Source organism: Protobothrops mucrosquamatus, unplaced genomic scaffold, assembly GCF_001527695.2.
Source record: "Protobothrops mucrosquamatus isolate PMUCROS unplaced genomic scaffold, P.Mucros_1.0 scaffold225, whole genome shotgun sequence".
Taxonomy (NCBI): domain Eukaryota; kingdom Metazoa; phylum Chordata; class Lepidosauria; order Squamata; family Viperidae; genus Protobothrops; species Protobothrops mucrosquamatus.
The window spans coordinates 591,893-606,527 of NW_015386576.1; the positions used below are offsets into that span (position 1 = coordinate 591,893).

The 14,635-nt window shown below is 36.9% G+C and overlaps 1 protein-coding gene across 1 annotated transcript in view; it reads left to right on the forward strand.

Moving 5' to 3' along the window:
- The window catches only part of TRPM2 (transient receptor potential cation channel subfamily M member 2), a 38,036-nt gene that overhangs the window by 3,258 nt on the left and 20,143 nt on the right, over positions 1-14,635 (forward strand). Inside the window, exons 4-15 of the mRNA XM_015814168.2 lie at positions 1,142-1,322; positions 1,659-1,822; positions 2,707-2,887; positions 4,054-4,115; positions 5,903-6,103; positions 6,899-7,001; positions 8,254-8,375; positions 9,428-9,772; positions 10,949-11,086; positions 11,458-11,587; positions 12,467-12,612; positions 14,258-14,370. Of these exons, the coding sequence (XP_015669654.2) occupies positions 1,142-1,322; positions 1,659-1,822; positions 2,707-2,887; positions 4,054-4,115; positions 5,903-6,103; positions 6,899-7,001; positions 8,254-8,375; positions 9,428-9,772; positions 10,949-11,086; positions 11,458-11,587; positions 12,467-12,612; positions 14,258-14,370 (1,886 nt within the window). The remainder of the gene's footprint in view (positions 1-1,141; positions 1,323-1,658; positions 1,823-2,706; positions 2,888-4,053; positions 4,116-5,902; positions 6,104-6,898; positions 7,002-8,253; positions 8,376-9,427; positions 9,773-10,948; positions 11,087-11,457; positions 11,588-12,466; positions 12,613-14,257; positions 14,371-14,635) is intronic.

The window sequence follows — 14,635 nt, forward strand, 5'->3', positions numbered from 1 at the left end:
TAATAACAGGGTTGTTAAATGAATCTGGCTTCCCCATTGACTTTGCTTGTCAAAAGGTTGCAAAAAGTGATCACATGACCCGGGACACTGCAACCGTCATAAATGTGACTCAGTTGCCAAGCATCTGAATTTTGATCATGTGACCATGGGGATGCTGCAATGGTTGTAAGTGTAAAAAAATGGTCATAAGTCACTTTTTTCAGTTCTGTTGTAACTTTGAATGGTCACTAAATGAACTGTTGTAAGTCGAGGACTACCTGTAGTTGGTTTTCTGAAATTTTATATACTACTTAACTTTATGTACTTCTGAACTTTTCTGAAGTTATAAGACCCAACAGCAGATATCTTGTACCATTTCTGGATTTATTGCCTAGAATTTAGGGCTATGGTATGTAGTGCTTCAGATTCACAGCACTCACATAATACCTATTGGCAATGCCTTAAAGCATATGCATTTTGTTCCAGACTCATGCAGTTGCTGTGGAATCCTAGGAAAGAACACTTTTGTTTAAAGCAAGGGTGTCCAACTTGATAACTTCAAGAGCAGTAGACTTCAACTCCCAGAATTCCCCAGCCAGCCATTTTTATGATGGCTGGGGAATTCTGGGAATTGTGGTCCACAGGTCATAAAGTTGCCAAGGTTGGACACCCTGTTTTAAAGAGTTACTGAAAGCTATTATGTCCACACCAATGCTTATTCCAATTCACTGTTTTCTCTTAAATCTGTGGTAAAGCACTGCATATCCCAACTAGAATCTCCTTGATTGTATCTTTAAATAGCATGTTCTATAAACTCCTTGTAACCCCATTAGAATGAAATATCTTATCCTCCTTTAGACATGCTCATAGAAATGGGAAAGTAGAAAGTAAAGAGTTGCCTCTGATGAGAAGACCAGGCTAACATAGAATGGTTTTCTCTAGGGCGTTTTTAGAAGATTCCCTCCATTCTTTCCTATTGCATCAATATTCCTTATACAGTATCTATTTGTAATATTTCATTGATTCACAAGACTCAAGTAATTTTGAGTAAGAAATCCCACATAGCTCAGCTTGGGTCTTAGATGATTCTGGGCATGATTGCATAGTGATCACTATCTGGAATGATCATATATTCCTGCTATGTTTTGTTTTCTTTTTGTAGTATGTGCGAGTCTCTTCCAGCACTTCTCCAAAAACACTTTACCAGTTGATTACACAGTACTGGGGGCTTGATATACCCAACCTCTTAATATCAGTGACAGGAGGAGCTAAAAATTTCAGCATGAAGATGAGACTGAAGAATATGTTTCGTCAGGGGCTTGCCAAAGTGGTACAAACAACAGGTAAAGCAGTGACTGGCCAAACCTAACAGGGTATATTGAGGTTTTATTTCTTTATCTAAACTATTTTAGCTTTCAGCCCAGATGGGCTCCCAAAACAGTCTACCATAATTAAAAGCACACAAAATACAATCATTAATTAAAGTGGAAACCGGGAGCTAAATTTAGAATTGTTTGTTTAAAAAAAAAATACATAGCAGAGGGTCAAAAATTGCCAACCTAACTTCAAACATATTCTGCTTAAAAACTAAATAAAATATTTCCTCATCTCCTAGAGGAAAAAAATAGAGAAATAAAGTGTCTTATCTATTTTATACACTTGTGATCTTTGTTCTAAAGGTGCCTGGATCATCACAGGTGGTTCTCACACTGGTGTAATGAAGCAAGTAGGAGAAGCACTACAGGATTTTATTCTGAGCAGCACCTATAAAGGCGAGATTGTCGCTATTGGCATTGCAGCTTGGGGGACAATACACAACCGTAATAGCCTCATCTGCCACACGGTGAGCCAAAAAGATTTTCAGACCATGCTATTAGAAGAAATGACTCATAGTATAACTCTATATGGATTTATCTTGGAGAAAAGGAGGTTTGCAGGTAGATTGAGATGAGAGAGAATAAATACAAATATAGCAAAAATCAGCATGTCTTGTAAAACTTTGTACTTTATATATTAAGGATGTGAAGAAGGACAATTGTGGGATGTAAACATTGTTAGACTTTGGGTTCCTAATCTTTGGTACCTATGAATAAAATTATCTATTTGGATATAGCTCAATTATCACTGTAATAGTCCACTCACTGTCCTATCACATATAGGAACAAAACCATATAGAATTTGATGAAAAATGCATCCCATTCCAAAAGGTAAAATGTAGTATCCAAAAATAGAATAGAATAGAAAATAGAAAATAGAAAATAGAAAATAGAAAATAGAAAATAGAAAATAGAAAATAGAAAATAGAAAATAGAAAATAGAAAATAGAAAATAGAATAGAATCTGGAAGGGACCTTGGAGATCTTCTAGTTTAGTCTCCTGCTCAAGCAGGAGACCATATACCATTTCAGATAAGTGCCATCCAGTCTCTTAAAAACCTCAAGTGACGAAGCACCCACAATTTCTGAAGGCAACCTGTTCCACTGGTTAATTGTTCTCACTGTTAGGAAGCATCTCCTTAATTCCAGGTTGCTTCTCTCCTTGATTAGTTTCCATCCATTGTTTCATTGTCATTTCATCACTCATTCTCAGTAAAGAAAAACAGCAGTTGGGGGGGGGGAGTAGGGGGTGGGAATGGTATATACATCACTTTTTACTGCTGAAAGATGGGACATAAATCTGACAATACATAAATTTGTGTGGGTTTTTTTTCAACCTGGTTATTTTTAGGGTAGCTTCCCTGCAGAATATATTTTGGATGAGGAAGCTCAAGGAAGCCTTTCTTGCCTGGATAGCAATCATTCACACTTCATTCTGGTGGATGATGGAACACATGGGAAATATGGGGTGGAGATCCCTTTGAGGACCAATCTTGAGAAATACATTTCAGAGCAAACCAAGGTGAAAGAAGGTAATGGCAGCTTATTGCTGGTAAAAACGTTATATACCAAGAACACTAAAATATTTTTTGCATAGATTGCAATGCTGATTATGGCATCTGGATCAACTCATATTCATGAATTCTTCACTTAAATCTTGCTGATTTCAAATGAGGAATTTACGTACCAAGATAATCTGGAATCCTAGGATTAATAAGCGATTACTTTATCAAATAAAATTTAACACATCTGGCGGATATCAAGTTGGAAATGTACTAAGAGAGTAAAATTAGGACAGTACAGACAGTCCTTGACTTACGACCAAAATTGAGACCAGAATTTCTATTGCTAAGCAAGGTGGTTGTTAGAACTTCTTTTGACATGGTTGTTAGGAGAATCATGTTAAGTGATTAACATGGTCATTAAGTAAATCTGGTTTCCCCCATTGACTTTGCTTGTTGAAAGCTGGCTGGGATGGTTGTAGATGGCTATCTCATGACCCCAGGATGTTGAAACCATTGTAAATACATGCTGGCTGCCAAGCGCCCAAATTTTTGATTATGTGAGTATGAGGATGCTGTGACAATCGTAAGTGCAAAGACTGGTTGTAAGTCACATTTTTCAATTCTGTTGTAACTTTGCCTAAGTCACTAAATGAATGAATGTAAGTCAAGAACTTCCTGTACTGCTATTGGAGATGTAGATTATGGTATCTTCATACTATGTCTCTTGTATAATGTGATTTCTTCCATTCAGTTTCACAATCTGGAGAAGACTCACTAATTCTGATTCCAAATTATTGGCAAGGTTGTAGCTATGAAAACAATTAAGTGATGATAAGGATCAATAATAGATAATATGTCAATTTTATAAAATAAGTTGTGTTTCTGTTTTTATTGTTCATCAACTTAGTAGTTAACCTATTTTTGTCCTAAAAAAATAAAGCGACTGACTTTACTAGAGACAGACTAAAGACCTACAACTCTCAGTAACCTGAGACGAGGTTTATTTTTATGCTAGTATGGTATTGGTTTTTAATCTATTTTTTTTAGAATCTTGACATTAATTAGTTTCATAACTGCCAATCTGGATCAGCATCTGTGCGCATCACAATACCCAATTGAAAAAAAATGCTGAGAAAGAAGGACACTTAAATACACGGACAATTGACTGCTCCTTTTATTTTCTTTTTCCACAGGAGTTGCCATTAAAATACCTATTGTTTGTGTAGTGCTGGAGGGTGGCCCTGGGACTCTTGATGTAAGTACTCTGCAGCTGTCAGGATAACTGGGTGATTATGAAGGCAATAAAGTTCTTGTTAATTCCCAAGAAGATTCTAAGAGAAGGATAATTAGGAATTTGTTGTAGTATAAGGGTTTGGATGGTGGTAGTTGCTCAAGAGAAATGAAAGCAAGTTAAGATTCTGTTGAGTTCTCAGTGAGCTAAAAGGACAAGAGGAATCATTGTAGACAAGGGACAATAACAAGCCAGTCATGCTAATATTGGTGATTACAGAATCATAGAACAGGAGGGGGTGAGGGGCATTTAGACATTCAACTCCATGACTCTGAACTGAATATAAATCCAAATTAAAATATTCCAGGCAGTTATCTTTGCCTTGCCTCCATATGAATATATCCAATATAGGGTGCCCACCTTCTCTTTTTAATATTACTTCCACTACTAAACAGCTTTGTTAGAAAAAAAAAACTTGCCCTTCCTTATTCCATTTCCTAGGCTGTGCCTTACAGTTGGTGCCTAGGTGGATACAGAACTAGAGATGGGATCTGACCAACTAAGGAATAAAGTAGAACTATTATTTCCTGTAATTTGAAAATTGTATGTTGGCTGAAGTAGTTTAAACTTGAATTTACCCTTTTTTCAGCCACACTGCTATTGCCAGATCTCTTTCACAAGTATTATTGTCTATATATATGTGTGCATTTGATTTTTTGATTACCGGTAGTTAGTGAAAATCTTTGCACTCACTTTGTTAAATTTCATCCTACTATTTTCAGCCCATTTCTGAATCACAGTCAACACAATCATTTTGAACATTACTAGTTTTCTAGCTACTCTACCCAGTTTAACTCATCTGTAGATCTTTATCCAAGTAATTAAAAAATGTTCAAAAATAGATTATAACCCTGCACTCATCACCTTCCAGTTAGATGAGAAACCATTAACTAATTAATTATAACTCTTGGAATAAGTTTCTTGATCCAGTTATGTATCTACATAATTATATAGGTAGCCCTCGACTTACAACAGTTCATTTAGTGACCATTCAAAATTACAATGGCACTGAAAAAAGGGACATGACCATTTTTCACACTTATGACCATTGACCATCCCCATGATCACATGATTTATATTTGGATGCTTGACAACTGATTCACATTTATGACAGTTGCAGTGTCATGGTGTCATGTGAACTCCTTTTGTGACCTTCTGACAAGCAAAGTCAATGGCGAAACTAGATTCACTTAATAACTGTGTTATTAATTTAACAGCTACAGTGATTCAGTTAACAACTGTGGCAAGAAAAGTCATAAAATGGGGCAAAATTCACTTAACAAATTTCTCAACATAAATTTTGGGCTCAATTGTGGTCATAGGTCAAGGACTAACTGTAATGCCTTCTAGTCACGTGGCTATTAATAATGTCCAATATGTTGCTAAAATTGATAAATATTATGAAGCATTCCACTATTGATGCTTAACCATAGTTAAAATGTTACTCAAACAAAACAATGAATAAATTTAACCTTGAAAATTTATTCCTGATAAATCCATAGTGTACAGGCTTGCTGGTGGTTGCAGCTTTATAAAGCTATTGCCATCTTCCACTGAAATCCACATGAGTTGGGATTCAGTCTGGGAGAGCTTTTTTCCCCCCACCAGTTCAAATGTGCTGCAGATAATGAAAAAAAGCAGACTGTAGGTCATCCAGAAGGATATTGGCATTGGTACTGTCACTTAATTTATTGGCGATATGAAATTATATGACCTCAAAGGCTGACTTATTCCAACTTTTTTGTTTTTAGACAATCTATAATGCAATCAACAATGGCACACCATGTGTGATTGTGGAAGGCTCTGGTCGAGTAGCTGATGTCATTGCTCAGGTGTCTAATCTCCCCAGCCACAAAATAAGCATTTGCCTAATTCAGAAAAAACTGAGTATATTTTTCAAGGACAGTTATGAATTATTCACAGAGAACAAGATCGTGGAATGGACCAAAAAGGTAAGTTTTATCATCCCAATTATGATTCAAGTTTTGTTGAAACTGTATCATAGGGAACTTATGAACTGCTTACTGATATTTGCATGATGTATAGTATATAAATTGGGAATACATATCTCACATCCCCCTTTATGGACCCTTTCACAAAAAAAGAGAGAAAATGGAATGCTTTTTCCCCTTCTCAGTCAGGCTCTGCCTTGCTTCAACCCCATTCATTCTTTCCTGGCAGAGCAGACGCCAGGAGATTACCCCTGTAGGAATATGGGCTTCCCTTCATGGAGGCAGAAGCCAGATCTGTGGTCTGATTCAAATGTCTTGAATTGGCAGAGCTCAACTTCGCAGCAAATGTCTTGAGTTGCACCAAATAGATAAATGTAACCAGCATGGCATATTGACTATAAACTGAACTAGAAGCCCTTTGTGGAGCTCTTACCTTAGCTACACACTTATTGGTAGACTTAGGTAATTGCTCTTCTGCCAGCCTTGTGCACTCAGGTTACACTGGCCTCCTATAAAGAGCAATTGTGACCTTGGTCACCTTTAAGTATGTGAAGTGTTTCAATACTTGAAATAACAGTGTATGAAAAATTAACATTTCCTCAGTCTGAAGGGGCTGTATTTTTCATTATGTGTTAGAAAAAATAGAATCAGCTTCAGTTTTTTAAAAAAGAAAAACAAGTGGTGATTATTCTGATTTGAGGACGTAAAGTTGAAAAAGTTGAAAATTAATTCTTACATCAATAACATTGTGACAGGACACTTTATTAGAATTATACATTATGTTTTTCTTTTTAGATCCAGGATATTGTGCGAAACAAGCAGCTCCTGACTGTCTTCAGGGAAGGCAAGGATGGACAGCAAGATATAGATGTGGCCATTTTGCAAGCAATGCTCAAAGGTGAGAAGAGCAACCACCAAATTAAGATACATAGCTTGTGGTCATCTTGAACAGAGAGTTGGACTTAATGGCCTAAATGCTCTTTTTCAATTCTATGGAAGGACAAAATATAACTTTATAGCTATTTATTTATTTCTGTGTGACTAGCCCAAAATTCTGCCTATTACCATAAGCAGTGGTAAAACTGTTGCCCAATATCACACCCTGAAATGTTGATGTTGCAACAGAGGTTGAATTATACCTAGAAAATTAAAAGATGATTTAATAGAAATGCATAAATGCTTTGTTTGATTTGTTAGGTAGATTATTAACTGTAATGGGCAGTCTGGGATTCTCCAAATACAATGTTAATTTAATAAATTCTGACTATTGACTGAGTTGTCTGGGAACTTAGTTTCTAGAATATGCCAGGTTGCCTAACCCTACTCATTATTCTCAGGACTAATAGCAATAGCAATAGCACTTAGACTTACATACCACTTCATAATGCTTTACAGTCCTCTCTAAGTGGTTTACAGAGTCAGCATATTGCCCCCAACAATCTGGGTCCTCATTTTACCAATCTCGGAAGGATGGGAGGCTGAGTCAACCTTGAGCCGGTCAGGATCGAACTACTGGCAGTGGGCAGTGAGCCTGCAATACTAACTACTACGCCACCAGGGCTCCTGATAGAGATTTGATTAGCAATTTTTTCAGAACAAAATATGAAATGCTCGTTTATTTGATTGTATAGATTACCACAGCCATTATATGTACACTTAAGGTAGAATGTCTTACTCTGCAACAAATCTCTGAATAGTAATATTGTACATATGAGATGAATTCCCAGAACCATTGCCTGGGAGCAGAATCCTGATCCTGGAGCATATCTACATCACAAGACAAATATTTCTATTTTCCTAAAGTTTCCTGCTGGATTCTGGAATTATGTAAATAGAAGTGATGGAATGTGGTTTGCATTCCCAGGAGAGAGGGAGTGCATTCCAGAGGAGCAAGAGACAATTCAGTTTGGATAGTTTGTATAAGACAAACAAGGTGAAGATAGGTCCTCCTTAATAGTTCTCAGAATATATGCTTTACATGGTTGGTAGTTTAGTTTGGCAAATATATGGCTGTAGGAGTGGAACAATAAAGAAATCTGCTTGGAAGAAGGAAAACATGCTTTGTTTTTTGGAGTCTAGCAATAATCCAATAAACAACACTGTGTAACAGCCCAGTTTCAAACCTTTACGTGTATCTTCATCTGTTGTAGCTTCCCGGTGCCATGATCACTTTGGCCATGAAAACTGGGACTACCAGCTGAAGCTTGCAGTGGCATGGAACAGAGTGGATATTGCCAGGAGTGAGATTTTCACCGAAGATCATGAATGGAAGGTAGGGAGACTTCAGGTGACATGCTAATAGTGAGCACGTTCTCTGCTACTTGTGTAATTACAAGATGAGATTAGAGTACCAAGCTTGGTTTGATAGCAAGCTTGTCTTTTGGGAAGACAAGAGCTTGCACTGCAATCACTCTATGTATCTTTATCTCTCAAAACATGATCTGTGTTATATCATCCTGATGGCCAAAGGTATAATACTAAGCTATAATATAATTTGTTTGGGGGTAGAAGAGTCCATCACAAGAAACAACCCTAATTTCAGATTTTGGCTTGCTTCTGGTCAATGAATTCTGATTTATATCATGGTTTGTTCTATCTGAACCCACAATTCTGGTTTATTCTTTTTTCTATCTCTTCTAGATACTTTCAGGAGGAAACAAACCAGAAATTGATGCAGCAACTTAGAATCAGTTTTGCTCATTGGCAAAACTGATTATAATTTTTTTAAACAAGCCACAGGAAAATCACTCTTACTTTAGCGTCATCTATATAAATAAAAATGTAAATGTTCGTTTGTTCAAAATCTTAAATCTCCGAAAGTTCTTCACCGATTGCTTTGAAATTTTGACACAATGTTGCATTCGAATACGCGCGTGTTTTTATATACCTACTATTATATAGATGTCACACCTGTGACAGGTAAAAACATGCTTTTTTGAAAAACCGCGCCATCTGTTGGATGTAAAAACAACACACTTATTTTCCATTTAACCAGACTGAGCCACAGCAATGCATGGCCGGGTACAGCTAGTATACAAATACAATTCCTTTATATCACTAATTTACCAAATTATTTACTGAACGTTTATTTTCCAGTTTTAGTACTAACATAATGCACACTTAGTACTTATGTAATATGCACTGTGTAATTGTCTATAATTAGTTATTTATTGGATTAGGACACAGTTGCTGATGCTATAGATATTGTTCTTAATTGTTGTCTTGTCCTTTATGTTTGTACATCAAAGATTCTCCCTATCATGGGGAGGACACTTTCATTTGTGTCGATACTGTCTCATTCTGGTTGTTTTCCTGGCTTAACAGCCTTTTGATCTACATCCAATGATGGCAGCTGCCCTCATAGCAAACAAGCCAGAGTTTGTGAAGCTGTTTTTGGAGCAAGGTATACAGTTGAAAGAATTTGTTACCTGGGATACTTTAATCTACCTCTATGAAAACATGGCAACCTCCAGTGTCTTCCACGGGAAGCTGCAGAAGGTGTTGCTAGAAGAGAAGGAGCATGCCGCCATCTCCAAAATGCCAAGGATCCAGCTGCATCATGTATCCCAGGTGCTGAGGGAACTGCTGGGAGATTTCACACATCAGCTGTACCCAAAGCTGAAGAACAGTGAGAAACACCATCTCCCTATTGAATTGCCCCAGAACAAGGTATCATACATTTTTATGCTGACAACCCCTTAAACTTTCCATGACTCTTATATTTCAAATAGAACTGTAGAGTTCATTCTTCTATCACTCTGCTTCCATTTTCTTAATATTTTTTAATAGAAGTTTTATAAAGAACAGAAAAAAAACACTAACACAAACCAATAAAGAGTGAAAGAAGCAAAGAAAAGAAAGACAGGATTTTAAAAAAGTGCAGAAATAGGGAGCGAAAAGAAATAGAAAAAAAGATGTAAAAATAATGGAAATCCCTAACCAAAAGCGAGGAGTGTCTGTTTCTTTTAAATTACCGCAGAATGAAAAAGTGAAGGAAAGGGGAACGGAATTGAGTAGTCTAACTGCTGGAGCATTCTGCAGCACTTGCTATACTCACTTGGCATATTCAGGTTTCATTTGCTATATTTATTCCATTCTCTGTACCCCATCTACCCCCTGATTTATTCCAAGACTGAAAGCATAAAAGGTATTATGCTAAAAACCCTTTATTACAACTTTCTGATCATTGCGAAATATCTTTGGAAGGCTTAGGTATAGTGAGGGATAGATTCACATTTTTCCCCATGTTTTTGTAACACAAGGCAAATAATGGTTTTTTTAAAAAATGTGAGAGATCAGCTTGAAGACTATTCTTGGAAACAAATAATTTATTTCTCTATCTGATGGATAAAATATCTGATGAATATGATGAATATCTGATGGATACAATTATGAACACTAACCTTTCCCCAATAGGTTGTTTGAGATATCATGGTTATTCTGTTTGGGAGCTATCGAAATTGAAATCCAACAGATTTTGAAGATAACAGAAAGGGTGGCGGAATTTCATAAGAAATAATGTCTTTAAATAGTGTGATTAGAGAATATTAGAGTGTAGTTAACTTTTTTTTTTTTTTTGCAAGAGGGGGCAGAGCAAAAAGCTTTTGAGATGAGGACATTCCTATTGTGCTAACTCAGTCATGCTGTTTTGGGACTCATTTCTTTTTTCCAAAATAATCCTGAGCTGCTGCCTCAGTCCTGCCCTTTTATTATTACGGGTGCTTTTTTCCATGTAAGTCTTTTGGTCTGTTGCCTGACATTGATTGCCTTTCTGATGATGCTGTTTTTTCCCTGTTCGTGCAAGGAGATGTTATTTCCTTAAAGATGGTATTTCATTTCCCATAGGTGCAAGGAGTACATCTTCAAGCACTCTATAAGTGTCCTGCTGCCCAGGCACCATTCAGCATGGATCCTGTGAGGGATTTACTTATATGGGCAATTGTTCAAAACCGCAAGGAGTTGGCTGATATAATTTGGGCTCAGGTAAATTTTTCTACTTTCAAACCATCTCTACACAGGGCTGAATCCAACTCATTTGTCTTTGTAATAATATTGAAAATGCAGGTTAGGTCTGGTAAATGTAGCTTTGTAAATGTTTCCATTGAAAGTTCTTTTTCAATATCTGTGATATATCTGTTACATAAATGTAACTTGCAATTAGAAGAGATATAGTTTAGACACGGATTTACCATTTCAGGGGGAATGGGCCATAGCCAGCATTGAGAAGGAGAATAACAAGATTCCCTGCAATCTGGGAATGTGCATTCTCCCTTCCCAAACAGACTCTCAAAATTAACACAGTCTACTTGGAGCCAAAAATATTGTTTTCCTGCTGACTTGTCCTATTGCTTCAGAATCGAGATTGCATTGCAGCAGCATTGGCCTGCAGCAATATGCTGAAGGAATTATCTAAGGAGGAAAACGACACTGACAGTAGTGAGGAAATGCTAACCCTGGCAGACAAGTATGAGCACCGAGCTATAGGTGAGTCTAGGTTGGTTTTGTAGAGGTATTGTTATCACAACATTCAACCATGCTTTATTCAATTCCTTACAGTTTTACTTGGAGCAGCTATTTGTACACAACTCTTTCAGCTTCAAGCAAAGAAACTGTAATAAGTGCTACTCTAGCTCCATTCATGTGAACAGCAGCTGCTTTGGTTCCAGATAGAACCATTGCCCTAAAGTATTTCAGTACTGAACTAACATCATAGCATTTCCCTATTTTGTTTGTTGAAACTTCAAGCAGTAAACAATACCCAATCAAGGAACTATCAATTAAAATGAACAATCAAACAGTAAATAACAGCTAATTAAGGATGAAACCACCAAGACCAGTCCCAACACTGACAGGGCAAGCATCCAGAATATAAACTGAGGGCAAACTTCTTACTTCTTACTGATGATGTTATCTAGTTGGGCAATGAAAGGTCTGCAAGAAAGCAGCCAAGCTCAGAGAGCATCAAGGACTGCAGTAATATTGTTTGGGTTATCAGACAAGCTAATAAGGCCTATCTTGAAGTTATTTTTTTTAAATATAGCACTTGTTTTAATAATGATGCTTCTTCTGAAGAAAATTAATGTTACTGACATATGAATTATGGTTGTTCTTTAATTAATAGAACAAAAATCATGAAGTTATCTTTCATGAAGAGATTGCCATCAGAGTATAACTGATACCTTTCTACTTCTCTAAGCCTTATCAATAAAAATCAGTTATGTGGGCCCAGGGAACTTTGTTATCTTTCAATATAAGCTACCTCATAGGCTTTTGAACTAAAATTGCCTCTGCATTCCAAAGAAAAAAATGAGGCAGGAATATGATAGGAGTTGTAACTCTTTCTCATCTTGCTTGTTTTCCTAGGTGTCTTCACAGAATGTTATCGGAAGGATGAAGAAAGAGCCCAGAATCTCCTGATCCGGGTCTCTGATGCCTGGGGGAAAACCACATGCCTTCAGTTAGCTCTGGAAGGCAAAAATATGAAGTTTGTTTCTCATGGGGGTGTTCAGGTGTGACTTACTTTCTTATGCTCTCTTCAGGCAACAAAGAATACAATACTCTTGTTTTGATTCTATAGTAAGGGAAGCAAACCATTGTATATAATGTGGATCAGACCCTACCTCAACTGTTGTATTAATTACTAGATACCACACATTGAGAAGAATTCAGATGAACAGAAGTAGCTTTTTTTTTTAAAAAAAAGCAAGGATAATCAGATGTCTGCAAGCTATATAATATGAAAAAAGATGGAAAAAATGGGAATACTTATGCTTAAGAAGACTATGGGAGGATATGATTGTGCTCTTTTGAAAATAGGTTACCCAGAAAGTCAAAACTTTTTCTCTATTATTCCAGAATGCAGAATAATGGATTTTAAAAGGATAAAATGAATAAAAAGTTAGATTCCTACTTAATTTTTTAAAAGGTGGATCTAAGTAACCCTTGCCAGCCGTATTTACTGCCAGTTGCACACTACTGTACGTAGCCTCTGCATGTATAACTTTTACTAAAAAAATGATTGCATTGCTGAACAAACATCACCCACTATTTCCTTTTCAATTTACTACTGTAGTGTTTCTAAACCTGGATAGTGGAAGTGAACTTTAACTTCCAAAATTCACAGACAGCTGGCTGGGGAATTCTGGAAATAGAAATCCACCTATCTTCCAAGTTGAGAAACACTGTGCTGGAGGAACCACCTCTCCTAGACAGCAGTGTCTATACAGACACACTCACACATACCATATTGTGGCTAAACCCCCAAGGATACAGAAAAATGAATATCTTAAATAGAATTCTCACCAAAAGACGCTTTCTTTCCACAACTATGTAAGTGCCTAGGTTATTTGCTTCTGTAGCTTCATGACACAAATGTTCCGTGCTTTGCACTACAGTACATAATCTCTGTTCCAGTGAAATGGCATTTGAGAACAAATAATGATGCAGAATTATTGAGCAGGCAATTGAAGTTGAAGTGGGGATAGGGGAATGTTATATAATGGCATCACTGTTTCATAAGCAGTATTTCTAAGCCAGATGACAACATGACTAATTTCACACTAAACAGACCTAGATTACATTTTTGACACAATCAACCACTTTTCTAAGAAGTAGCCCTTTAAAAAGACATCCAGGGAAAAAAATCTGGAAAAAAAACCCTTAAAATTTTGAAAAAAACTGAAATGCAACCTTTACAAGAGAAAACAATGCTATTTTGGAAGCATATGTTTCTAGTCAGAAACATGGAGTCAAGCTGTCACATAGTAACCCATCATGCCTGGATTATATTTTCCTAGTTCTGTTGCAGTTTGGTGAGATCCCTTACTCAGGTCAGCAATTTGTATCTTGCTGGGATACACATATGGTGACCTCTTCTGTCTTACTAGGACAGGGGTAGGCAACCTTGGCTCTTTTATGACTCATGGACTTGCTGGCTCAGGAATTCTGGGAGTTGAAGTCCACGAGTCATAAAAGAGCCAAGGTTGCCTACCCCTGTGCTAGGACAAGGCCAATGTGTATTGCATAATTATCTATCCATTACTTAGTCTCATTTTTTTGGCCTAAGACCCTTGGTGAATTCAATCTCATTCTTCTCTGCAAACTGATTCCCTTATCCAGGATATCTAACTCTCAAAATGTCACTTCTCTTTTCAGGCCTTCCTAACCAGAGTTTGGTGGGGAAAGCTGAGTGTCGATAATGGGATATGTCAGGTCATCCTGTGCATGCTGTTCTTCCCTCTTCTCTATACAGGCATCATAACTTTCAGGTACTTGCAGAACTTGACAGTACTGTTTTATGGTAGGACAGGGAGATTTATAGGACCTTGTAACTTCATCTCACCTCCCTACTGTGCAAGATAAAAAACCACTAGGGCAAAATTCAGATGACAGCAATCCACTAATTACCCTACTCTTCTCTAAAAAGCTGATTAACTTATATGCTATCTAATATTTATTTATCACATTTATACTCGATGAGGGGTAATTTTCTCAAGGGCCAGAATAAGGAATTGGGTTTGTTGTAGAGGGCTA